Source organism: Sceloporus undulatus, chromosome 9, assembly GCF_019175285.1.
Source record: "Sceloporus undulatus isolate JIND9_A2432 ecotype Alabama chromosome 9, SceUnd_v1.1, whole genome shotgun sequence".
In the NCBI taxonomy this organism is placed as follows: Eukaryota; Metazoa; Chordata; class Lepidosauria; order Squamata; family Phrynosomatidae; genus Sceloporus; species Sceloporus undulatus.
In genome coordinates, this window is record NC_056530.1 from 19,361,933 (window position 1) to 19,389,626 (window position 27,694).

General features: G+C 42.4%; 2 protein-coding genes across 6 annotated transcripts; both read left to right on the forward strand.

The window, feature by feature from the left end:
* The first annotated feature begins 2,332 nt into the window (after positions 1–2,332).
* On the forward strand, positions 2,333–10,309 carry LOC121915275 (phospholipase A2 inhibitor and Ly6/PLAUR domain-containing protein-like). 3 transcript variants are annotated; one of them, XM_042439341.1, is made up of 6 exons: positions 2,333–2,410; positions 2,988–3,129; positions 4,156–4,272; positions 6,199–6,351; positions 8,331–8,468; positions 9,989–10,309. In XM_042439341.1, exons 2-6 carry the CDS (start codon positions 3,069–3,071, stop codon positions 10,192–10,194), a joined length of 675 nt encoding a protein of 224 aa, XP_042295275.1. In that variant the 5' UTR covers positions 2,333–2,410; positions 2,988–3,068; the 3' UTR covers positions 10,195–10,309. The 3 variants fall into 3 exon arrangements, with proteins under 3 accessions (XP_042295275.1, XP_042295274.1, XP_042295276.1); XM_042439340.1 differs by having other exon boundaries at positions 2,356–2,410; positions 2,985–3,129; XM_042439342.1 differs by lacking the exon at positions 4,156–4,272 and having other exon boundaries at positions 2,356–2,410; positions 2,985–3,129.
* Positions 10,310–13,954: 3,645 nt separating this feature from the next.
* LOC121915272 (phospholipase A2 inhibitor gamma subunit B-like) lies at positions 13,955–25,811 on the forward strand. 3 transcript variants are annotated; one of them, XM_042439333.1, is made up of 7 exons: positions 13,955–14,038; positions 15,325–15,404; positions 17,561–17,682; positions 20,415–20,531; positions 22,320–22,469; positions 24,132–24,272; positions 25,476–25,811. In XM_042439333.1, exons 3-7 carry the CDS (start codon positions 17,616–17,618, stop codon positions 25,694–25,696), a joined length of 696 nt encoding a protein of 231 aa, XP_042295267.1. In that variant the 5' UTR covers positions 13,955–14,038; positions 15,325–15,404; positions 17,561–17,615; the 3' UTR covers positions 25,697–25,811. The 3 variants fall into 3 exon arrangements, with proteins under 3 accessions (XP_042295267.1, XP_042295266.1, XP_042295268.1); XM_042439332.1 differs by having other exon boundaries at positions 15,328–15,404; XM_042439334.1 differs by lacking the exon at positions 17,561–17,682 and having other exon boundaries at positions 13,957–14,038; positions 15,328–15,404.
* The last annotated feature ends 1,883 nt before the right edge of the window (positions 25,812–27,694 follow it).

Consider the following 27,694-nt stretch of genomic DNA (forward strand, 5'->3'; position numbering starts at 1 on the left):
CTCTTAAATTCAAATGAAAAGAAAGTGGGGCCAGAACGCATTCACTTAAAGTTGCTAGTTTCGTGCAATTACATGAATATGCATTGCATTCGAACTGGCTCCCCATTGCCCGAAAATAGCATGCCATTGCCCAAATTTGCGTGTGGCAGTCTATCATGCAATAACGTGAAACCACATGATTGTGTTCGGACAGACTTCCCATTGCCCGAATTTGCGTGTCGTGGGTTATCACGCAATAACATTAAACCCCATGATGGCGTTCAGATTGCCATCGGATTATACTTCCAATTCCCCTTGTCTGATAAACTCCATTTAGCCTTCTCTGTATGAGATCTTTGGTACCCCAACAAAGTACAAATCCCAGGGTTCCATAACATTGAGCCATGCCAGTTAAATAAAACAGCCTATTTACTGAATGTAACACTGTTGTCTCTTTCCCCATCTCTTCATAATCCAAGCTGAAGCAGCACCGATTTAGTCCATCTTTCTCTCTCTGTCTCATAAACTCCAGCCTTTTTAACATCCCTTCATACATAAAAGTCCATAACATCACAATAGACAAGGGCCTAGACCTGTTGTAAGCTTCTGCAGCCTCAATGGATTTGTAAATGACCAGAGATCTGCTTCCAGCTTCTACTCACTTTCCCTCCTAACAAAACATGCATGAGGGCTATTAGGGATGGTGAGAAATCATATTGGATCCCACAGTTTCAACACAAGAGGGAGATTGTTACGAAAACACATTGTAATTGAAGGCTGAACAAAGTGTGGCCTTTCAAACGTTATCAGACTGGAGTTCCCAACAACCACAGCCAGCAGAACCAGTGATGAAGAATGCTGGGCATTGCAATCCAGTGTCATCTGCCAGGACTGTACTTTGTCCCCATGTGCTTCAAGTAAGTGGAGAAAAAAGTGCACAAATCAGGCCAACTGAGCAAATAAATGTGCAAATGAGGAATCTGATTGCATTCCAGTATAGGAAAAGAAAGCTAAGTGTCACATTCTGATACAAAACAAGAATAGAAAGAAAATTCAGGGCAGATTTGGACAAAGTCAACAAAACTGCGATTTCCACCCCCGCAAGACCCTGTGCACCTTGTTTTGAAAGCTAGAAAGGCCATCTAGTCTAAACCCCTGCTATGTAAGAGTATAGGAATACACAACTAAAGCAGTCCTGAGAGATGCCCATCCAACTTCTGTTTAAAGACCTCCAAAGATAGAGAGTTCACCATCTTTGAAGGCAATCTATTACACTATCCAATAGCTCTTACAGTCAAGAATTTCTTTCTAATGTTTCAGTGGAATCTCCATTGTGCATCTATTGGAGCTAGGGCTCAGTGTCCGCATGCTGGATGTCCTAGCCCTGCGCCCAAGGTGCCATTTTGGTGAGTGCCAGTCTACGCGTTGCATGCCATGATGACACGACTCTGGTGCTGCATCTACACGATGAAGCGCTGAAGGGGCATCATTAATAATAATAATAATATGCTTTATAATTTAATAATAATAATAATAATAATAATAATAATATGCTTTGCTCTTCCAAAACGATCAAAGCGGTTCACAGAATCATTTAAAACTTACACAACATATAAGCCGTGGCACCATGGCTATGGTGCCCCTTGGAGACTGCAAAAAGGAGTTGCTTTTTGTGGCTCCTTTTTGTGCTCTCCAGAGGCCGGATCAGGGCCACAGTGTGCAGTTGCTGTGCCCATGATCCAAAGGGCAAAGCATGCCGCCCATCTATACAGCCCCAATAAGAGCTGTTTGACAGTGGAACAAGCTCCCTCGGAATGCATTGGAGTCTCCTTCTTTGGAGGTTTTTAAACAGAGGCTGGATGGCCATCTGTTGGGGATGTTTTGATTGTGAGTTCCTGCATGGCAGAATAGGGGTTGGACTGGATGGCCCTTGTGGTCTTTTCCAACTCTACGATTCTATATGTCAGACTTCTCTTCTCCAAGCAAGACATGCCAATTTATCCAGTTCCTCATTCCCTGAAGGTGGATTGCACCTCCTTAAGTTTGTGAGAGTGAGACTCTCCATTTTTCACATACATCCTTTTTTTTTTGGTGGTATGGGGTCACTGAGGGTTACAAAAAATGGGTGGAGGTAGTATATCCCTGGGGGACTATCTTGTTACTTGGTGGGCCACAAAACGTTTGCAGCTGCAGTGCCCAATGACACTGACTGATGACTGACTAAAATTTCAGTCCCTTTCCATATCCCCTTTTCTCTTTGATTTCATACTGAGGCTGGTTCTCATAATAAAAGTAGTTTCACTTTAAGAGAAATGGAATCCTAGCAGCCTGGAATCCTAAGTCATAGTTACTGGAATTCTTTAGATCATGACTTTAAGGGCAGTTACTGGCTTCAGCTGCACTCCATCAAGATGAAGACATCCAGCTAAAGGTGAGTGTTGAGGATGGCCTTTGAATAGGTTGGGGAGGATTCCCTTAAAATGAATATGTCTAATTATGGGATATGGACTGGTCTGTATAACAGCTTCCTCAGTCTGTCAAGGGTAAGCCAGTGTACTGGCTTAAAAAATTAGGAAGAGACTGGCTAGACCAGAAGAATGGTCCATCAGTTCAGTATCCTCTTTGCCATAATGGACAACCATTCGCCCAAGGGAAGCCTTAAAGTAGGGCATAAAAACAATAGATGTTTCTAGTTGTTTATGGCAGCAAGTATTCAGAAGTGTATTACTGTACCTCTCAGGGTTTGTGCACAGCTATCATAAAGTAGTCATTTTGGCACACTTATCATTCATGGCCTGATCACCCATAAAAAGCATCTAAGCTAGAGTCGGTCATTTTCTGACAGCAATCTGTACCAAATAATTGCATTCTTTGGAAGAAGTATCTCCTTTTGTCTACCCTTAATCTTCTACCAATCCATTGATCTGGCTGAAACCGAGTTTTTATGTTATAAAAGGGGGTGGGAATGGGGAAACACCTCTCAATCCACTTTTCCCACTCCATGGCAGGCACAGGGAGCCACTGACTTAACTCCAGTGGGAGAAATTCTCCACTAGTTCATCCGTGCTGGATTTCCTATCACCATCACAATGCATGACCTTCTGCACACATGGCTGAGATCCTTTCTTTTCTTTGCATTGATAACCACAGGTAAGAAGGAGCTGGTCAAAAATAATGGGAGACTTGTTCCACTGGGCAAAAAATGGGTGGATTCAAGCAAGTGTTGCATGACGGGCATAGAAACTAGGGCCAATATTTTTAATAAGGCAAACAATTTTTTTTGTTTCACTTCAGGTTTTATAGCTGAACTAGGAGCTATAATTCCAGTTTATGTGGGGGAAGGAGTGATAACAAGGTGGGGCTGGGTGAAAAATGTGCTTATCCCTAAAGGTTTAGCACCTTGGATAACCCATTCTTTGGCCTGTTTCAGACTGCCAAAATAAAGATGCTTGGGGTCTCTTTGGAAGTATGCTATTTAAATGATGCATGCACCCTAAGAATCCGGAAGCTGCACCAAAGCTGCCCTCCAGTGCTTAGGAATGGAGTGTGGCTTTGGCGCAACCTCTGGACTCTTAGGACCCATGCGCCATTTAAATAGCATACCTCCAAAGAGACCCGAAGCAGCTTTATTTTGGCAGTCTGGAACAGGCCTTTCTCTCTTTTTAAAAGAGCCCATTCACTGCTTCCTGATTATATCCTGAAACTAAGTTTCAAAACCTACTTAATACTGAGACTGAGTTCTAAATCCAATGGCTAATCTCAATTTGGCAGACTCACCGGATCAAGAGAACATGTACTAATGTGAACTGAATTTCCCATTGACTCAATGGGTTTGCTCTAGTATCTGTGATGAGAATATTTCGCACCTCTATTCTTCCACCTAAAAACAAGGACTACTACTGTTCATCAAGTAGTTAATAGGTTCAGAAAGTTAATAATATTATACTCATGTATTTTATCTGCACTTAAAACACACACACATACACACACACGCGTGCACACTAGTATAGCCTAAATCCTATTTTAACCCCAACAAGAATTAGACCCATTGAATGAATGAAAACTTACCACGTCAACACTTTTGTAAGTTCCATTGATCTGTTGGCTCTGTACTAGATGGTACTACTAGTAAGATTCAGGTCTATTTGATTTCTGTTTCATTGTTTTACTTTCCAGGTCTTTCCTTGAACTGTGAATTTTGTGAGAACAATGGCACCAGCTGTTCTGGTGAGATGGTGGTTTGTCCTTCTAAGAGAGACACCTGTATTGTCTCATTGATTGAAAGTATGTCAGGTGGGTGTCAGGCAGATGATGGTTAGGCCAACATTTCAGCTATGATAATCTACTGCGGAAATAGGACTTGCAGAATACCTGGATGTGTGAATTCTGCCCCCAGAGTAAGATGATTGTTCTCCATTACGTATTGGCTGAGATTCCAAAGTGCAGATCTTTGCATATGATGGTATGCATCAATTATGCTATGCAACTGTTGTGTCAAATTGCATCTCTGGGCACCACAGTTCAAAAAGGATATTGACAAATTGGAGAGTGTCCAAAGGAGGGCCACCACAATGGTGAAGGGCCTGGAAACCATGCCTTATGAAGAAAGACTTAGGGACCTGGGTATGTTTAGCCTGGAGAAGAGATGGTTAAGAGGTGATATGATAACCCTATTTAAATATTTGAATGGGTGTCATATTGAGGATGGAGGAAGCTTGTTTTCTGCTGCTCCAGAGAGTAGAACACAAAACAAAGCAAGCTACAGGAAAAGAGATTCCATCTTAACATAAGGAGGAACTTCCTGACAGTAAGAGCTATTCAACAGTGGAACACACTCCTTTGGAGTGTGGTGGAATCTCCTTCTTTGGAGGACTTTAAGCAGAGGCTGGATGTTGGGGATGCTTTGACTGAGAGTTCCTGCATGGCAGGGGGTTGGACTGGATGGCCCTTGTGGTCTCTTCCAACTCTATGACTCTATATTTTTGCACACCAGAATGCACAACTGAAAATAGAACCAAGTGCCTGTGTGCATCCATGTGACACATGTATGCACAATGGTACTGCATGGGTAAATTTGCTTCCATCCTTTAACTAATGGAGACATTCTGCATCAAACAAAAATGTCCAATGACTTAGGGGAGCTTGACACTATCTTCATACAAAAGTATAAGCAGGATGAATGCTGTCTTCAGTTTGAAATGACTTGATGCTAAATAAGTTTTTATTTTGGGGGGTTTGTTTTGTTTCATGGGTGAGAACCTCCGTCACAGGGGTCTAGCAGATGGGGCAAAAGAAGGAGCCAGAGGCTAATCACTCCCCATTTGACGAGGGACTGTGGCAACCAGATTCCACGGTCCTGAGACTAGCTGTCACTGTGACCTCTGGGAAGGAGTGCTTTTTTTGCGCTCCTTTTGCAACCAAGTTTGGGCTGCCTTAGGTGGCTGTGGTACAGCTTTGACCGGATCCAGGGGCATGTGCTATCTGAACGGCACACCCCCACTCCAAATTAATGAATGGTGGGCTTTTATTCCTATGGAACAGAATACATGATGTATTTTGGGGGCTTGTGTGGTGCAGTGGTTTGAGCATTGGACTACAGCTCTGGAGACCAGGGTTCAAATCCCCACTCAGCCATGAAAATCCACTGGTTGCCCTTGGGCAAGTCACATTCTCTCAGCCTCAGATGAAGGCAAAGGCAAACCCACTCTGAACAAATCTTGCAAAGAAAATTCTGTGATAGGTTTGCCTTAAGAGTTTGTGGCATGCAATTTTAATGCTGACCCAGGCATGGGATGTAATCGGGTTGGAACGGGTTAAAACTGATGTTACTGCATGCAAATTTGCTGCTGTGCTGCCGCCCAGTCATGTATCCTCCAGCAGTGGTCTGGTGATTGATTTTGGTACTACAGAAAGCTTCCAGTGCAGCATGTGGTAACATCAGTTTTAACCCATTCCAGCCCAATCCTTTCCCATGCCCAGTCTTCATTAAAATTGCATGCGATAAACTCCTTAGAGTCCTCATAAGTTGGAAATGATGTGAAGGTGCGCAACAACCTCTCCCTGTGCCCTGAGACTGCATGATTTAGCCATTGTTACCAGATATCTTGCCCAAAGGGTACAGCTAGGAAACATTTCTCTGCTGAACAATTTCAATTTAGCAGTAATTTTTGGGGGGTGTTAGCCACAGAAAAAGCCCTTCTCTCTTTCTCTCCATCGCAGATGGAGTACTGTCAGTCAGCACAATCAAAGGCTGTGAATCTGTGGACATCTGCTCCACTCCAACTTTTTATTTGGAAATGGGAAATCAATCATTCTACAAGGCGAGTGTGGTCTGTTGCACAGGAGAGGAGTGCAAAACAGCTACTCCACATAGTAAGTATACTGTTTCCCAGTGTTCTTCTGCATCTCGTTGCTTCTCTTAGTTCTGCATCTGAAGCCCTTAGCATTCTGTCCCATTGCATCCTGGAGATTTCACTCATGGAAAGGGGTAGACCGCAGCCTCCATGGTATAATCAATGAAAGGTGGGAAGGAAGATAGAGAAGATCAGGGAATGATCTAAAGACCTTTCACTGATGGAGTGTTCACATGTTTTGGATGTGTTGAGCAGTGAAGCTTTGCCAGCAGCTTGAAAGAAGGTGAAGGCTATGCTAGCAATGGTGATGAGGAGAAAACATTTACCTTTCTGAGAAAACAGCCAAGTGGTCTCCATCATTTTTTTAAAAGCATAAATCTTGTTGCTGGCACACTGATCTCTTGTCTCTGGTCCAAAACACACTGCAGAAATAATCCAATTTGAGACCGCTTTATTGCCCTGGCTCAGTGCTAGGAAATCTTAGGAACTGTTTACTGAGGCACCAGAACTCTCTGATAGAGAATGCAAAATGTCTCACAAAACTACAGTTCCCAGGATTCCTAGCACTGAGCCAGGCAGGGACATAGCCAAGGGGGGGGAGTTCTTGGGGTCCGGATCCCCCCTTCCATTAGATAAAATGAATGGTGTGTGCTGCCGTGCCGCTGCACCCAAGCCCCATTATAATGGTGGCACTTAGTCTGGACCCCCCCTTCCCAAAATCCTGGCTACGTCCCTGAGCCAGGGCAGTTAAAGTGGTCTCAGAGTACATTATTTCTGCGGTGTGTTTTGGACTCATGTCTCTGTCTTTGTCTCTCTTGTTCTAGCTTTAGCGCTCTTTCTCTCTCTTTCTCCCTCTCTCAGCTTTATTAATGGATATGTCTTGTTTTAGATGTTGTGTAAAGATCTAGACTGTCACTGGGTACTGCAGTTATGGATTTGTAACCAGAGTTAAGGACTGTCATTGCTCTGTATTTAGTAACACTATGTAGTCTTGCTGTAAAACTACATGAATGCCACTCCAGTTAGCAGTTGGATCAGGCAAAGGTGCTCTGTTCATCACACTTCTTCATCTGGGTATGAATACAACTGACAATTGTGTAAATGCCTTGTAGTGAAACACCTTGTCTCAAGAAGGTTTGGCTGTTGTGAACTACCCACAGTGAACCAAATGCCAGTTCTGGCATTACAAGAAGCACATAGAAGTTTACCAGCATTCCTTAAGTTAGCACCCTTCAGAGGAGTTGGACTACAACTTCTAGTATCCCCATTCAACATGGAGAAGGTTCATTTATGCTCCACAAACAACTGTTCCAACTGCTCCCTAAAATATCTGAAGACTCTACAATATTTCTACTGGACTCTTGAATTCCAGGTTAAAAGTCATGGTACTATAGATAAGGGGGAAATAGTAATATAGATAACAGAAAAAATAGTAAACAAACAGATGGAGTTATTCCTAATATTTAAACAGATAGTGCTGAAGAACAAGATAAAACTTCTCTAGGCTCAAGTCTACGAATGCTCATGCTACCAACTTCTTTCTCTTAGTCTCAAAGGTGCTACAGGATCCCTTTGCATACTGATTTTCCAGACTAACATGGCTATGTCTTTGAATTCTACATATATTCTTATAAAAGTACATCAGCTAACCTTCTAGTTCCAGATTCTGTGATTACACATCTGGAATGCACCTGCATATCCCACTGTTTGTGTTCTTAAATACAATGCATTCAACTCTAGTTGTGCACATTACTGACATAGCAGTATAGGGGGTGGAGAAAGTTGTATTTCAATGTTTAACCTCTTTGTAATCCAGTGTCAGAGCTGGGTCCTGTCATTCTCATGCCTGCCTTCCCCTTCCCAACTCTATGAATTCAATAAACTTCTTTTGAAAGCCATTTATAAATTCAATATATTTACAAATAGAGGCTCTGCATTTTCCCCTACTTCAGTCTTTAAACAGAGTGAAAAAACTCAACCATTATCTTATGCTTCCAGTACCACCACCACCGACTGCAACCAATGGAAAAATATGTCCTGCGTGCTACACTACTACTGGAAAATGTGGAAATAAGACAGTGACATGTACTGGGTTGCAGAAGTTCTGCTTCGATGTATCAACAGTGATAACTACAGGTAAGTCTTATTCAAGATACAATGGACACTTGATTTCTCTTCATTGCTTTTTTTTTTTAAAATGTGGACTTAGGTTGAGCTGTCCTTACATAAAAGGAAGAGCAGCATAGAGACTGCTATTCTTTCATGTAAGACATGTCAAAGTCCTTCACTGAGCCAAGGTAAGGTGGCTGCCTCTTGGTAAGATTTTCTTTGTGTCTTGTGCTGGCGGACTGAGGCCCTGTTTGCACAAGCCAAAAGGCCTGTCTCCCTGCCTCTTGTTCTGGCGTCATCCTGTTTGAATACCACACATCCCAAACCGCAATTCTGGTGCAAGCAGACTGGATGACGTCTGACATGTACCACACCAGAACTAGGGTATAGCATCTTTAAAACAGTTTTGTACAAAAATATGTTACTCCAGATCTTCTGGGAAGATCCAAAGTCCCACACCAAAGCAACTGTCTGCATAGGCATCCTTCTAAGCCAACCAGTACATCCACCACTGCAAAATGCTCGCTGAACTCAGAATAAGAGACACAGCTATGTGATCAAGGCTGGGCATCTTGTTCTAATCTCAGAAGTGAGCAAACTGCAGTTGTGGTGGACACACTGGGTACTTCAGCAGGACACCTGTTCAGATAGCCACTGTGGTGCAGGAAAGGAAGGCCAGGTAATAGGGACAGGGTGGGACAACTGCAGGGCCAGGATACTGTTGGGCTGCCTCTAGATTATCCTGGTCAATGCAGAAAGGGGAGTTTATCGCATGCAATTTTCATGTGGACCTGGGCACAGGATGGGATTGGGCTGGAATGGGTTAAAACTGATTTTACAGCACACAAAATTGCTGCTGCGCTACTGCCCGACTATCACCCATCCTCCAGCAGTACTCTGGCGGGCAGTTTTGGTACTATGGAAGCTTTCCAGGTAAAGAGAGAGTTTTGAGATCCATGGGGACACTGGGGACCTTAGGACACTGCAGACACCCCGTACCCCTCTCCTGGTGGACACATTCACCCACCCGTGCCCTCTGATGCCTGGTGGTGAATCCTTCCTCTGGGCGGCAGGTGCCTACTTGGCTAGGCTGGCACTGCCTGCATATCTTTGTTCTCCTTCTCCTCCCATGGGTTCTTTGCATGACCGTGAATGCAGTCCAAATGGTGGCGCAGTTGTTCCCAATGGTGGCGTGGCTGCATCCATGCACTGCCATTGGGGACAATGGAACAAGCATCCACTGATTTTGGTATCCATGGGGCGGGGGGGGGGGAATAGATCCCCCATGGATATTGAGGGGTGACTGTACTGTATTGATCTATATATATGTCGACCCAGTATTTTGGGGTCAACCTTTGGATCAATTTTTGGGCATAAATTTTTCTGTAGTCAGGTATACATGGTAGATTTCATTGAACTCTATTCTTCAGAACCAGAGCTTGTTTTGGGGTAAGGGTTCATGTCAACCAAGTTTTCTGAACCTCTTTGAGATGAAATTACTGGCAGTGATGATTTCCTTGACCTATCATCTTATTTTTCACATTCAGATGGAAAGGAACAAGACTATATTGTCAAGGGTTGTACAACTCAGTCCGTCTGTGCTGCAATACTGACTAACCGTTCCCCAGTATTGGGAGATGCCATTGTGAAGAAAGCCTCATGTGTCCCAAACCCAAATCGTGGGTCAACAACATCGCCTGAGCTCTTCCTGTCACTCTTCTATGGATTCCTGTTGTTGAAGATTCTCTTGTAAAAGATGCCCTTGTGGGAGTGTACCATCTACCCAATCATTCATGTCTCACTTGAATCCACACATTTTCTTGTCACCCTGCAGGTTGGTCTTCCGGATGGAGTTTCTCTGCTTTAATCAGCACCAATAAACTCCACATTTTAAACCAAAGAAAACTGAATGCCTTGCATTTTTTTTAAAGAATAGGGACATGTCTATATGGACCAAGTAAACCAGTTTTCCCCTGTCCCCATTGCGACCTGTCTTCACGATGCAGGGACAAACCCCTGATTTGAGTGTGGATTGTAGTCACGAAATGAGGCCAGTTCTGCACCGAATCCACCCCATCCCTCCAGGTATAAAAAACCTCACCTTTTGCTCTTTATTTTACAGGAAAATCCAGAGCGCTCTTTAAAGATGCCAGGTGCTGTTTACACAGATGTCCAGCTGTGCCAGTCAGCTCCATTGCTGGTAGCTTAAGTCACTCTCTCTTAGGTCACATTGAGGCACCCAGTTGTGTGATCGATGCTGGGCACCTCGTTTTTGACTTCAGAGGGTGCTACTTGTACCAGCTGTGTGGGATGGATGTGTAAACAGCCAGTCAGTGTCGCTACAGAGTGTGGTGGTAACTGGGGGGACCCAGTGCAGATCTGGGGACAGAACACTCTGAAAGCAACTCAGCTCAGAGTATTCTAGGAGGTATAGGTAAGGGATCAGCCAAATGATCTTCATTTTGCCTGAAGATCTTGGCACAGGCTTAACTGCAGCAATTAAATCTAGCTGCTTTCAGTGGCTCTGAGGGCCAAAACCAGACAAATAACCCTTTCACCAATCCCACTTAAAACAACCTCCAATGTAGTCCACTTTTCTTCCCCTCTGTTAGAATGTAATGTAATGTAATGACTTTTATGTGTGCCAGTATGGCGGAGTGGTTTGAGTGTTGGACTATGACTCTGGAGACCAGGGTTCAATTCCCAGCTTGGCCATAAAACCCACTGTGTGATCTTGGCCAAGGCAAATGCTCTCAGCCTCAGGGGAAGCCATGGAAATGTGTGATAGGGTCGCCATAAGTTGGAACGGACTTGAAGGCACACAACAACAACAATGAATTTTATAGCATTTTCTTAGCCAAGAAATGCCCAAGAGTTCATTTGCTACTGCCTTCCTCCGAATATTGCCAGCAGAACCTGGTCTTCCCTAACAGCCTCTCTTCCAGGTACTAAACAGGCCTAAGCCTTCTAAGCTTCCAAGATCAGACAGCATCTGGTGCCTTCAGATGGACTAACATTTGTTTTCCATGGGTTTTCCAGGCTATGTGGCCATGTTCATGAAGAATTTATTCCTGATGTTTCGCCTGCATCTGTGTCTGGCATCTTCAGAGGGTGATGGCATGAAAGTGTGAAGATGCCAGCCACAGATGCAGGAGAAATGTCAGGAATAAATTCTTCCAGAACATGGCTACATAGGATTTAATCGCATTTACAAGTAATGTGACTGTTCACCAATGGGATACAGTTGCCTTTTGGGTTGCTACTGGGAATTCTTGCACGTAATTGGTTGCTAGTTCCACCGCTGCCACTAGGAAGCTGCATCCTGGGTCCCAACAGTGCTTCGGAGGCTGCTTTTCCAAGATGGGAGCTTGCCATTTTGGAAAGGCCACTTTCGAAGAGTGGCTGGGATGCAAGATGCAGCCAAGATGCAGCTGCCCGGCGGCAGCAGTGGCAAATTACTTCCAGTAATTCCCGGGAGCAACCCAAAAGGCAACTGTATATCATTGGGAGCAGTCACATTTGTAAATGCAATAATCTCCATAGTCCAGAAAACCCACAGAAAACTATGGACACTGGCTGTGAAAGCCTTTGACTTTACATTGGGCCAACTTTTGCTAGCAGGCATAAAATGTACTGTTGAATTTTATGTGGCTCCACGCATAATGAAAATGGACTGATATTCCAAGGACATTAAATGTATTTGAATGTTTCCAGCTGAAGCATAGAATTGCAGAGTCCAATAAGGATAACAGGGCAAAAGGTGTTGCTTTATTTCCATTTAAAACAAAAGGACAGAAAGTAGAGAGAGACATAGAAGCAGAGTTTGGATGTATGGATTTTTTTTGGAGTACAACTCCTATAACTTCCTGGTTAGAGTGACTACTTATGTTATCCCCCTCCACAAACTACAAATCCCTGTATCAAAAAGCTAGTGATAGTTTTAAATACCCAAGTCAGGTGTATCCACGCCAGTTTCCTTGCATGGTTGTGAAAGCTGGACATTGAAGAAAGCTGATAGGAAGAAGATCAACTCATTTGAAATGTGGTGCCAGAGAAGAGTTCTGCAGATATCCTGAACTGCTAAAAAGAAAAATCACCGGACAAATCAAGCCTGAATTGTGCCTAGAAGCCACAAAGGCAAGGCAGTAGATTTTGTCTTCATTGTTAGAAACAAAGGCAATTCCTTTGAGATCATATCTGTCCTGTGATTCTACAAGCCCCTTTGCAGGCAGAATCAAGTGAGTCCCTTGGGAAGTCTGAATATAACAAAATCAAAAACCCACAAGAAACAATACCTTATCAGGCCATCAACAAAGCATAAAATACTTTCAAAGCTTCACTGCCTTCTTCATCAGGCAAAGAGCTTGCATAATGTATTACCGGTATCTGCTTTGGAGCTGGCCTAATAAAATTATCAGTGCTCATGAACTTTGGATTTTGTTGTATTTTGCTGCTTGACCAACACAGCTACTCCTGAATATGTTTCCTTGTGAAGCCTCTACACTGACATACCTAAATGGAAACCATTTAGGTAAAATGTGCCAACATTAGCCAATTTCAGATTGTTTTAACGTAAGGTCCATCTGCACAGTAGGAACAATGCAGTTTGGCATCACTTTAAGTGTTATAATGCCATGTTATGGAATCCTGGGATTCATAGTTTTACCAGGTCTTTAGCTGATCAGTAACTGGGGGAACAGAGCTGCAACCAAGATGCAGCCCTTTGTTGCTGTTGCACAGCCAAGGAAGAATGAGAGGCACAGGAGTTAACTTTACTTCCCCTTCTACAAGGGTGGCATGAGTGTGATGGCAAAGAGTAAAGCTCCATCAGTGTGCTTACTAGCTTATAGCCTTTATGTACATTTCTTCTTCTTCCATTAGCCATAAGTACTGATCACATTGACCGTGGGATCAAAGTTAAAAGGGGTGACGTCTGGTTTAGCACAAATAACGTTGGTGGAATCCCATAATTTGAACAAGAAGCTTCTCTAAAATATATATACAACTGAGAGGTCAGAGGCCAACACTTTTTTAAAATGGAGGTTACTCTCTTAGGGGCTATACAGACTCGCACTTTGTGCCGGCCTGTAGGTGGAGCCATGGCACAGAGTTCACACACTGGATGCCGTAACTCCATGAGTCATGATGTGGCACACCCTTCTAGATGGCATGTGGCATCATGGCATGATGCATCTAGATGATGCAGTGCCAAAAGGGCATCAGAAAGATGTGGCAGCATGGTTATGATGCCCTTTATTGGAGGGTCTTAGAAGAGGGAATGGCAAAACTCCTCTGAAGAATATTTGCTAAGAAAATCCAATGATGAGCGTGTGCGTTAGGGTCTCTCTAAGAGTCAACTTGAAGGCACACTACATCCACAACAACCACAACCATGTTTGTTCAAAATTCCCTCTGCAGATCTTACAAGTCCCAGAGGGCTGTGATATGACCAGCCAACTGTGACACATGAGAAGGGTCATAGTCATGTAAGGAGTGTCATGGCAACGCTTCTTTCTTCCCACTGCCTGCCATCTTCCCACCACTCAGGACCTCTCCTCAACATCTCTGCTTCAGGCTTACCTGCTTCCATCTCGCAGGTGAGTTGAAACATTTTCCATCCCTGTATAAAAAGACCTTTGAAGTTATGTATTGTGAAAAATGAAATGGATGAGCCTTTTCAATTCTTATTATTTAGTTATGCAGGTTGAGTCTCCCTGATTTCAAATTCTGAAAAACTCCCCAAAGCCAAACTTTCTAAAAAGGGTAGCTCTGTGATAATGACAGCTTTGCATATGGTTTGATGTACACAAACTTGGTTTCATGCACAAAATTATTTAAAATATTGTATAAAAATACCCCACTGCCTATGTGTATTAGGTGCACATGGAACATAAATGGATTTTGTGTTTCTACTTGGGCCCCATCTCCAAGATATTTCATTTTGTACACACATACAAAATACAGGTGGTCCAAAAATCCAATAAATAAATAAATAATCTGAAATCCAAAACACTTTTGGTCCCAAGCATTTTGGATAAGGCATATCCATCCTGCATTTAAAAAAAGGACAATAGAACATCAGTTCATTTCTCATTTAACAATTGCCATTACTCATTTTGCATAGGAAAAGATTTCAGAATTAAATAGCATGTACAAGTGACACATTTTGTGTGTGTGGAATGAAACTGACAAAATGAAAATCTATTGTTGTTATTGTCTTAGTTGTTGTTACGTCACTGTACATGAAGTTTTACAGAACAATAACAAAGTCAGCCAGCCTTGCCAAAGGCCTACATCTCTCTCTTTCTCTCTTTCTCTCGCTCTCTCTCACACACAAACACTCAAATCCACTACAACTGCAGAACTTGTTATCTAAATACAAACATAAAAACCAGTGCAACACAATACACAACAAGCTAACAAATACAACCAAATTGAAATACAATAAAATACACAATCATGTAAAACTAGATAAAACTAAACTAAAATCCCAAAAGCTTTGTGAAACAAACAGTGTTATCAGTAGATACAACCATAATAGACCCGCCATCAATTCAGATACTGAAAAGTAAATATCAATCCCATTGATCCAATAGATCTACTCTAGCTGGGCCTCCTGGCCAGACCTCTTTTCCCAATCTGTTTGAAATCTGGTGGATCCCATGTTCTGAAGGCACAATAACACGCCCAAGCCTTTCTTACGATTCGGTTGGAAACCACCAAAGTTTCAAACAGCAAAATATGAGATGTGTCTTCTTCTGAAATCAATGGTGAAGAAAAATCTGTGGGGTGCATTAGAACAAGTCAATTGGTTCTGACTTAGTAGCTAGGGAAATGTAGTTCTGATTAAGAAGTGCATTTTAATTCTTTCGTTTTGACCCAGCAGTTCCTTGATGAGCTCCAGGGAACACGCAGGATTTGTCCTCCAACATCACATGCTAAATGTCAGAACAGCCAAGTGAGGTAAGTTAGATGGTGTCTGCATTGGCCAGGATACTTTGGGAGCAGCCCAGAGTATTCTGGACCCGGAGATGCCTTGAGCTCCCTGTTACCTAGGGCCCTGTGGTCTGATGCCAGGCATCTGTTTGCATGTGCATCCCACTGTGTTGCCCGGCATGGCTGCTGTGGCAGTAAGTTGATCACTGTAAGATCAGAAAGAGGCACCCAGCTCATTCACTTTACTGAGAGCCTTATTCTAGCCTCAGATTGAGAGACTTGCCACTGCCGCACTGGGCGGCACAGTAGAGTGCGAATGCAAACAACCATTTGGAGTTGGAACAGAGGGCTCCAGATCTTCTGGGAAGATCCAGAGCAAACAGGGAGGTTTTGAAATACCTTTTAAGAGAGGTATACCTCAGTCTTGGCATTGAATGGGCCAGATGTCATCTGGAATGTTTGCACTCAACTTGGGGATTGGGCCCTGCATTATCCAGACTCCCTGCCAAAAACACAGGAGGAGGCCATGCAGTATTTGGCTCATGCAGACAGGACCTTGGCCATGAAAAGACTGGGGCTCAGTCATACTGCTTTAGAGCTGAATACTAGATTTTATCTGATCTTAGGAAGCCAAACAGGGTCAGGTTTGGTTAGTAGTTAGTTGGAGACTGCCAACCAACCAATCCCAGGTGCTGTAGGCTATATTTCCAAAGACAAAAACTGGCAAAGCCACCTCTGGGTATTCCATGCCTAAGAAAATGCTTTCAGATTCACTGTGTCACCATAAATGTTTCTGAAGTAACGTATCCAGTGAGAAGAACACCATTTTGCTGATGTAATGAGAAGGGAATGTATTTTTTCATTAACTTCATTTTCTCAGGAAAGAACTTACAATTTAATCACTTTTCTCCCTGCTGTGAAAAAGTCTCTGAAAAAGGATTTTCTAATGCGTTCTATTCATGATGTGGCTCAGTATTCAAACCTCAAACCATTATGCCACACTGGCTCATGGTGTGCTCCTGCCTTCTATATCATTAGTTCTTAGATGTGTGCATGAGAGAGTTCCTTTGTGAGGATATGGACTTCTTTCTGATCAGTAAATAAAACTAATTTTAACCTTGCACTCTAGAATTATATTTTTGGATTATATACATAATATACATATGCTAGATCCCAACTTCAGTTGCCCAAGCCCTCTTGCTGGTTTCAATTGAACTAATAAAATTCTCCCATTGACTATTAATTGTGGGTGTCCTTCCGGGACCTTTGTATTTGGGTAACATCACTCACCTCTGTTTCCTCCATGAGAGCTGTAGCAGTGGCACCATGGTGCTCAATAGTGTGCATGGCTGTGCCTGTGTGTTTGTGTATGTGGTGCAGCAATGGATCTCCGTGTACACTATGTAGGGTCTTGGCTATTGGTAGTGCAAGATGAGTGACCTGGATTCTTTCGATGCAGTACAGAGGGAACAGACTAGATTAGTCTCTCCTTCAACTCATTGCAGACTGTGGAAGTGACTAGTAGTGCACCTCCAGTTGCAATACCTCCCACCACTAAACTAAAGCAGAGAGCTCTGGTGCCACAACTAACTGCAAATCCCACAATTTCATAGCAGTGGGTCATGGCAGTTAAGTCACACCGCTTTAAATCTGCAGAGTGGCAGCAGGGTTTCTTTGTCCAAACTTCACTGACAATCTTATAGTGTAAATATCCACATGCAGAGCTATGCCATGTGAGCACTAGACAACATTCATGCAGAACAACAACATTGCACAACGCATCTCAATGACTAGGTGCCACTGTGCAGTGAACAAAACATGAGGCACAACCACAGTTCAGAGTATAGGAGAAGCACAACCATAACGCAAAGTATAGGACACAGAACTGCCATGCCCAATTTAGGCTGCACAACCACAATGCACAACTTGCAAAGATAAGACACAGGTTAACACACTATCTGTGTAACTCCACTTTCAACACTGTCAGCTGAATGTGTCCATTGCACGATGTCAGGTTTATCCCTCTGCACTACTTCCACACTACCTGGATTCCGGCCTTTAATAACTAACCTTATTATTTATTATTATTTTAGGAATATGTCTCAAGAATTATTAAGTATGTTTAAATGCTAATCTGACAGGTACTTGCTTTCCAAATGTGCTTTCTTTGGATGTCATTACAGGGCCTTTAAGACAGAGGTCCTGACTTAGGCCCTGACTTGTCACAGGGGCAGATTTATGGATTCACCATCACCATGCAGACTCCTCCTCAAACTCCTCCTGTTTTTAACATTACTAACATTAGGTAAGGAAGGAGTGAGTGTTTGTTCATTGGAAGTTTGTGTCACCTTGGATACCTTTAAAAAAATATCTGACTTCATTTTACTGGTACAATTCTGTGTTGGGAATCATTAAATATTCAGTTGAGCCAGAGTGCTTGAAGCAGCAGTTTGAATGTTGGTGTCTAGGAGATAGTGGTTCAAATCCCTCCTCAGCCATGGAAACCCATTGGGTGATCTTGGGCAATTCACACTCTCTTAGCCTCAGAGAAAGGCAATGGCAACCACACAGTCTTGGTAAGAAAACCCATGACAGGTTCACCTTAGGGTTGCCATAAACTGGAAACAACTTGAAGGCACACAACGGCAGCAAGAATTCCATTTGGTTTGCTTTTTCATAAGCATTTCATAAGCATTTTCCCAATTTCCCAAACGTTTTGATACATCTGATAGAAAGAATTTAAGATTAAACCAAATAAAGAAGGAAAGGCAAAAAGAAATGGGTAGATTTGCCTTTCCTGGTGAAGGCCTTTAGAGACCTTGCAATACCAGCTATACAAACAGTTGTGATGAATGGAAAGAAAAATGCACAATGACACCCTATATCCATATCTTTATTGGAAGAACCAAAATGCACACAATACATGTTGCTTTTGAAGCTCCATTGGCGAAGAAGCCAATCGTCAGGCAAAGGTGTTTTAACAACCAGTGGAAGCCAGAGGAGCTCTGAAAGCTTGCAACATGTATTCTGTGCATTTTGGTTGGTGCAATAAAGGTATGACTGTTTTGTGAATATGGATGTTATTATACTTTGCTATATGGCCAACCTGGCTACCCTGGACATGTTTTCTGGCTAAGGAACAATGTAATAGCACTGGAGACTAGGCTAGACGGTTCTTAAATCTGACCCTCACCCATAGGTGAGAATGGTAAGAGCATTTTTTGGATGTGATAGTTGAAACAAAAATACCATTTAGACACCTTCTGAGCCTATTGCAAAAAATATGTACCCTACTTTGAACACATGTGCTTTTAGAAGTCTTCCAGAGTGTTGGTGAGAAATAATGTTTACACAAAACAGTGTGGATATTTTAAATTGTAAAAGGCTAAAAAGCACCTAACTGGGGAAAATATGCTTTAGCCTATTTGGAAACAATGCATAAATTAGTTGAATTGCACAAATAAATGCACAAATGAAGAAAAGTACATACAATAATAGGGCACATTATAGCATGGGGAGAAAGCACAAAATCACTCAATGTGATATGAAAAAAGGAGAGAAAAGGCAAATGAAATTTGGAAACACTCAATAAAATGGAGAGTACTTTTTTCACATTCATCTACTCCTGTACTACTCCAAGGTTGTGAATATTTTCAACACCCAGCACTAGGAAGTGAAAACTGCCAAGTGTGAACACTTCTATTGACATTTTAATTCCTCCCAATATACTTCCAATATAGTGTAGCAAAGTCAGGGTCACTGGATTGAGATTTGAAAGATGGCTTGCTCATTTGCTGCAGCTCTTTGGTACATCGCTTACCACTAGATGGCAAGGTGGTCCTTTCTTTTGAAAGGGCCAGCTGGGCAGAGTCAGGCTGGTGTTACAGTTCCAGTTCATGGCTATCTAAGTACTAGCATCTAGTTGTGGTCAGTGATGTACTGGAGCATAGGCCTGCCGAATTGAAATGTTGGAATTTGTGTACCCGAAGCAATGTTGTCATATACCTTCCCCAACTTTTCAGTGATGGCAGTATCAAACTACTATAATCCTGCATTGAAAATACATTTGCAAAGTCTCATACTTCAATGCACAAACAAGGACGGGAATAAAATGCCAGGCAGGATTGGAAGGAACTCAGCAAAATCAAATGGAGAGATTTTCATATAAGACATATGTATAGCAACAAAGCCTCATGTGCAGCAAGCCAGCAAACACTACTGAGCAAGCAATGCCTGATTGTGGTTGCCTTCAAGCCTCACAATTATGCCACTGTAACACCACTTTAACTGTTATGGTCCCATCTTATGGAATCCTGGGATTTATAATTTGGAGATGTACTTGGAGTTCTTTAGTGGCACTATAGGGTTGTCAAAGATGAAGAGGGCTCCTACATCATTACTAGATGTGTAGAAGAAGGAATTTCAGCACCTGTTGAAATACTTTCTTCTACCTGACCCTTAAAGGTATGGGAGACCTCTGCTGTTTTTATTCTGGCAACTCTATCTGGCAGAGAATCCTAAATATCCACTGAAACTGTAAATGCTAGCATTTTATTAATTGTAGCCATGGTATAACAACATTATAACTCTATAGTATGGCTGCACATGATGGCAAGGCACAGATTCTGGGACCCTTTCACACTACTCAGTTCTACCAGTCTGATTTTACTTTAATGGTAACATCTTGCAGAATTTGCAGTTTAAGGTGGAATACTTAAAACTTTCTGCCAGAGAGCTTTTGTACTTCTCCAAATTACATACGCCAGCATTCCATAGGATGCAACCCTGGCAGTGAAAGGGAAATCAGTGTGCTATAAGGTCACACACATGAAACTGCAAATACCAGGATTCCATAGGAAACAGATAGGGAAGCCCAAATGGCATCAAAATGCTATATTTCTGTAGTGTAAAAGGGCCTCTGGGGTTGTACAATGAGGCCTATCTGGTGATGTAGAAACCTGTGAGTTTTATCCATATAAATAAGGGCAATAATTTTTGCTTGTTTTGTTTCCTTCTTTCCTCCCTTTCTTCCTTCAGGTGTTTCTCTGGAGTGTGAAACATGTACCAGCGCATCTAAGAACTGCTCAGGCCCAATGGCAGTATGTGATGAAAAGAGCGAAACCTGCCTCGTCTCCTATACTGCGATCACTTCACGTGAGTTGATGGGTCATCTGCTAAATGAAGCAAATGCTTTGATCCCAGATTTGAAAAAGGCTTTTTATATGTGTTGCACAGAAGCACATACCCCCAAACTCTCCTTATGTGCCAAGAACAGTCCCAATCATACCTTTGCCATCCCATTTTTTCCCTGCTGCTTTTAGATGTCCCAGTTTCTCTCCTCCTCCTCCTCCTCCTCTCATTCCCCTCCTTGTTCTCAGTTGATTTCAATTGCTGTACACTGAGCTCAAAGCATGCTTGGGAACAGTAAACTGTGATAGCCTCTGTGTGTTCTTCCTCACTAATACCCTATTTTGACCATGCTCTATTGTTGCTTGGCCACCTGTGTCCTGGTTTTCATCTACGAAAAGTTGGAGGGTATGGAGACAGTATTAACTGAGTTTTTGGACTCCTCCAGATATTCCATATAGGAACATAAGCTGTGTATGTGTGTGTTTATCTGAATGGCAAGCTATGAGCAAGTATGGTTGGTACTTAATGAATAATGCTTAATGGGCCTGAACAGACAGGAGAAAATAAAACTGCTTTGGGTCACTTCGGGAGTATGCTATTTAAATGACAAACACATCTTAAGAGGCCAGAAGCTGCGCCAAAGCTCCACTCTAGTCCTTAGGATTGGAGCGTGGCTTTGGTGGGGCTTCCAGCCTCTTAGGACGCATACACCATTTAAACAGCATACCTCCAAAGTGACCCAAAGTAGCTTTATTTTGGCCTGTCTGTTCAGGCCCTAGGTCTCAAATCGTGCCCCCAAAACCTCAGGACCTGAACCCATCCTGAACTGGCAACTCTAGTGTGTGCATGTGCTTGATCCACAAGTGAATTGCTACTCCTGAATCCTTTCAGAAGAGGCAAATCTGTTTGGCCAGAAAAATAGTAACCTAAGGATCCTGGGACATGGTGGCTCAGCGGTTAAGATGCTGATCCTGATGACTGCAAGGTTGGAAGGTGTCAGTTACAGGTTCAATTGACATGTGATGGAGTGAGCTCCCACCACTAGTCCCCTGTCACTAGTCCCAGTTCCTGCCAACCTAGCAGTTTGAAAGCATGCAAATGCAAGTAGATAAATGGGTATCACTTCAATGGGAAGGTAACAGTGTTCGGTGCAGTCATGCTGTCCACATGGCCACCGGAGTCATCTTCGGACAACACTGGTTCCCTCGGCTTTGCAACGGAGATGGGCACTGCCCCTTAGAGTCAGTTATGACATTTCCTAAACATTTCAATCATTTATTAGTGCTTAGACCAAAGGCTATTTGCATACAAGGTGTTAAGATACAATACGACATGTAGAAACAGCATAATAAAAGTACAGCCTATGATAAATTACATAATAATCTTGCATGTAAAAGATTTAAAATTCAATAAAACAATGGTTAAATGAGAGCATCCTCAGAGCAATGAACAGCAATACTGGCAATATATCTTGGCCAAATTTTCATTGCTACCAAGAGAAACCTTGTGAATTACCATAGAGTCAGTAGCAGACAAGAAATAATAATAATAATAATAATAATAATAATAATAATAATAATGAACTTTTCTAAAACAGTATTAGAATCTAAATATGGCAGACTAGATCCCAGAAACATGGCTCTAGGTTCAGAATATAATGAACAAGAAAACAAATAATGAGGTTATGTCTAGACATTTGTGCCAATGGGAAACCTTTACCTTTTTAAAAAAAGTATTCTGGAGGGGTCAAAAGCTGCTGAATACTAGCTACTAAACACAACCTCTTCCTCCTCCTTTTCTCTTTCCACATAGCTGGAAACATAGAAGAAAAAACCGAGAAAGGTTGTGGAAGCACTTACAGGTGCACATTCCCTCCAATTTACTTCAATATGGGCCCAAAAGTTTACAGGTCACACTGGGTCTGTTGCATGGGAGAGACTTGCAAATCTGTTACTGTTCATTGTAAGTATAAAGTTTCCTAATACCTCTCTTCTCATGCTCCCTCCCCCAGTCTTTCTTTTTCTTCATGCCTCATGGTCTTCTCCTCTGGATTTTTGGTAGCATGCCATGTTCTGGAGGGTTTGCCAGGGAAGGGTGCGACTCCACCGCCTGTAAACTTTAATTGGTGGAGGATTACAGTTTCAGTTCTATACAATTCCAGTTCTACATTTTGTGTCGACGTGACCCTGTCCCACAACATTCCTGGACACATATTTTAAAATGTAACTTACTTTAAGTTGCTGAACTGAAACTAAAATACATAGCAGCACCAGGAAGTCAAATGAGAAAATATTACATCAGTTGGTAACCGGGCAAAATAGGTGTAAATTTCAGTACAGGAAAAGAGCATAAGTCTCACAACATGGTAGGAAATAAGGAGGGGGGGGGGAAGCAAGTGGGATTCATAGTAACTTTGGAGGGTTCTGTGGGCCTGTATGTTCACTCCGTTTGGAGAAAGGACCCATTTGGATTTCAGAAAGTTAAGCCTCCCAAATCCCACAAAGCATGCCTGGAGAATGTCAAGGGCCATTTTTGCATCTTGGACTTCCCAAATCTGAGGAATACTGGAGTGAAAATGGGGGTGTGGTCTCTCAAAGTCCTAAGGGTGTTTGTGTTCTTCCAACCTTTGAGAACTGCCCATCCCAGACTTGGTCATAATACTGCACCTCCAGCTGAACCTTTAGAGCCATATATACTCATAGAACCACAGAGTTGGAAAGGTCCTCATGGGCTACCAAGTCCAATCCCCTGCTCAGCATTGAGTAGGTAGCTCTCTAGCCTCTTTTGAAGATGTCCAGGGAAAGATATCCCAGGACCTCTTTAGGTCATTGGTTCCATTGCTGAACTGCTCTTATCGTCAAGAAGTTGCTTCTAATTTTCAGTTGAAATCTACCCTCCTGTGACTTAAAACCATTAGTAACAGAATGTCCTACTTTGTGGGGCACCAGAGAACAAACCTGCACCCTCTTCTCTGTGACAGCCCCTTAAATATTTCAAGAGTGCCATCAAGTTACCTTTCTTCAAAAAGAAGGTGAAGGTTCTAACTAATAATATCTACCAACAATACATCCTCTCCTCCTTCTAGTTTTTTCTTCACCTGCCTAAACAACAATAATGCATGCATATATTAGAACCAGACCAAAACAAGTGCAATGTGCTTGTCAGATGTTTTGGACTGAACTTTCCATAAGACCAGCTAGCATGACCTATGGGTGGCATGATGGGACATGTACTTTAACAATATTTAAAGGAAGGCAGGTTGCTTATCTCTTGCAATAAAATGCCAAGCATAATCCTGTATGTTCCAAGAGCAACAGAAGCAGTATCAACGTCAGAGCTGCCCCCAGCAATACTGCCTCTGAACATGCCTCTAAATACTATGGCTCTCTGAGTTTGTCAAACCTCCGTTTTAAAAGCACCCCCAAACCAAATGTACATGTTGCCACACTTTAAGCCTAAAGACAGCCTGCTTCAACTTTGCACCTGCCAAATGTATTGAACTACACCTTCCCAACGGTCCTGGACTGAGACTTCCTGGGAGTTGCAGTCCAACACATTCGGAGGGCACTCTGTGCTGGAAGACTGACCGAAACAAATGGAACAACCCTTTCTTTTTATTTTCAGTACCACCATTGATGAGAACAAATAATGGATATCAGTGTCCTGGATGCTATGCACGGTCAGAATCCTGCACACCAGAGACGGTGAATTGTACTGGATGGGATAAAAGTTGCTTTGAGATAGCTTCACATGCAGAATCCAGTAGTAAGTGATTTCATACAATATTGATATGCAATCTGTCTTGCTGCTCCCCCATTTCGTAAGTGGTCAGTACTGAGCTGGGGAATCAGAAGTCAGTTCCTCCATTTTCTTCTACAGTAGGAGTGGTTTTTCTCTGATGTAAAGAGAGCCATCCATCCCAGATGGTGGATCCTGAGTTATTTTGGCAATGATACAGCAATGTAAGGAAGTGTGTGTATGTGAGTGAACAGACAGAGCGATCTAGAGCACACAACTCCCAGGAAACTCTGTTGCAAAACTGTCATGAATTACAACTGAATTGACATGACACTAAACCGGTGTAAAGAACGCCTCCATTTCCCATTGCTATCATTGCCCATCCTCTCTGTCTGCTCTACTCACCTTCCTCCTTACTTTACCATCCTTACTTTGTCTTTGTCTTATTCCTGAAGATGCCAGCCACAAATGCTGGGGAAACTTCAGGAATAAACTCTTCTCGAACATGGCCACATAGCCCCAAAACCCACAAAAAACTATGGATGCCCGCCATGAAAGCCTTCAACCTCAAATATGGTTATTTTTGCACAGGAAAGAGATTTTTCTGCACAGGTACAGGTATGCAATTTTCTGTGCAGAAGACTTGTTTCCTGGGCACACAATGCTGTTGGCTGAAGATCTGATTTGCAACAAATTTGCATACAACTCTTTTGTGCAGCAAATAGCATTTTGTGACCAGAAAGCAGCATTTTTGTGGGTAGAATATTATTTTCTATGCAGAAAATGCTATTTCTTGTACACAAGAAAATGCCACATGTGATTTGTGCACAGAATAAGTCCTGAGCTTCAAATAGTCTTCAAAAAGAAAGCTCACAGGGATTTCAATTTTCATATCAATGGTGGAAAAATGCAGTTTACGGTTGCAGAAGACCTGCCCATGACCATTTTTGTAGCTCTAAATAAATAAATGTACATTTGCCCACCCCTGAATCTAGATGATGCAGCCTTGAAGACCATTGGGATGGTGCCATCTGGGGCTTGTAACAAAACCTGGACAGCCACAGGTTCCCTACCCCTGCCCTGGCATCTTGTTGTGGTTTATTCCATGAGACCCGATGCGGCAATGACACAGGTTCTTTCAAGCAAACCAGACTAGGGAGAACTTGCTGCTTGGATAGAGTTGCTGGTGATGATGATTCCCTTGTCCACCATCTTGTCTCCTATGTCCAGATGGAAGCCACATAGACAGAACAATGATGGGCTGCACGAATAGGTTTGTGTGTGCTACAATGGAGACAGAACGCGGCATTCATTGGTACGGTAGTGGCAGTGTCCAGAAGGCCCAGTGTAAACCAATATCTGACCACGGTTCTCGATCCACCAGCCTCTGCCTGACACTCATCTCTGCACTCCTGATGATGAAGTTTTTCTTGGATAAGGCACTAGCATAGCAGTACAACTACACTAGATTCAATTAGGACTCCAAGGTGTATCTTCTCCATTTTAACAACATGCAGGTTGGCCTTCCATATTAATCTTCACTGCTTTCCTCAGGGAAAAATAAACACCAGGCTTAAAAAACAAACCTAGATCATGAAAGTGTGGTATTTTTCAGAACCATGAAATATTCCTTGGATGCTGCTTGAAAAATAATTTTCAGAATTTACTCTTTTTAAAAAATTTGAAAGGTAATTAACAGTTTTAAAGTCACTGGTGTATATTGTTAGTAGTTCCAAAGTAGTTAATGACTATTTTAGTTATACTATACTTTAACAGTAACTTTAAACAGTAACAGTAACAGGGGCTCTGCTTAATAATCTGTCGAATTACTTCAAAAAATCCAAATACTACACAGTTTCCATCCATGGTTAAAAAAACCCAACAACACCCTCCTCTCCCATTCGTCTTGTTACATCAACACTCACAACAGAACAAGAGATAAGACAGCAGCAAGAAGTTGGATGATGCTATAATGTAGGTGGCATAGGTCACAAAAGAAGTATGATTGAAGAGCCTGGAGGACTTTTCCTCTGTGCCTATCCTGTGGCAGTGGAGAAACTGTTTCCTCCATTTCATCTTAAGTCTGTCATCCAGAAGAGTTATTGCAAGTGGTGAGAAGCTTGCTGGAACCAGGACAAGAGAGACAAAGGCCCTGTCTGTTACGGGCCACGTAAAATGTCCTCTCCCTGTTCCCACAAGATAAGTCTGGATGACACATGGCTCAAATCCAGTTCTGGTGTGAACTCTCTGGATGAAATTTAATAGATTCATAGAATCATACAATTATAGAGTTGGAAGAGACGTGTGAATGCTTTGATCTACCGCAGACGTAGTTTGTGCCAGGCCGGCACAAAATGCTGTTCTGTCCAGGCCCTTACTTTGCAACAATCTGAGCAAGCTGAGGACAAAGGGGGAAAGTGGGGCATTGTAAATGTAGCTTTAAAAGCAAGATGAGGAAAGGTTGATGGGATCTGTTTCTGCCAAACTGGGACAGCTGGACAGTATGTCCTCACCCCCATTGAAATTGCTTGGTCACCTTGGTTTCACACTCCTATTTTCTTTGACCAACATTTGGTTGGGGCAGGGCAGCTAACCCAAAACCTTTTATGTAATGCAATTTGAATAGCTATTAAGGCAGTGACTCATCTCTCAGTGAGGCATTCCTGGAACTGAATCTCATCATCTTTGCTTTATTAGATAAAATATTGATGAGAAGAGGAAAATGGAATTAGAAGCCAATGTAGGATTTGATTAATGCTCGCATCACAAAGCCAGGGCCCAGGCAGAAGTGCACAGAGAAACAGCCTCCACATCTTATTCCCTTTCATGCTGCAAAACTAAGCAGCCATGCTGCGCCCCACCCAGATACTCAGGAGTTTTCAACCCTTTATAGTGGTATCTCCTGAGATTTGGTTCCATGATTCCCTGTGGATATCAAAATCCATGGATGTTAAAGTCCCATTAAATATAGTGGATAGTAAAATGGTATCCCATATATAAAATGAAATCAGAAAAAGAAATCAAGGTTTCTTTATATTTAAAAAAATATATTTACAAGCCATGAATGCTCGAATCCATGGATACAGAGGGCTGACTATGTATACCATTTTATGGACCACCAATTGTACGGATTTTTCTTTCCTTTCAAAGAGGAAGAAATGTCAATGAAGTCTTCTTGGGTGGGCTGCCGTGTGATTGCAGTTATTATAGTTATGAGTTGACTGAAGAATGTCAACATCCTTTATGGCTTCCTGCCATTCAGTTATGGCCGAGACAAAGAAGGCACTGCTTCCCATGGGAGAGGCTGAAGAATGAAGGAAGGAAACATCACAAGAATAACAATAAAGACCACTCTCGGCTCACCTTCTTGCAATGCTGAGGTCAGATCAAAAGAGAAGCAAAACTGACAATTGTTTCTCCTTGTCTGCAGGAAGATGAGATTTTTGTTG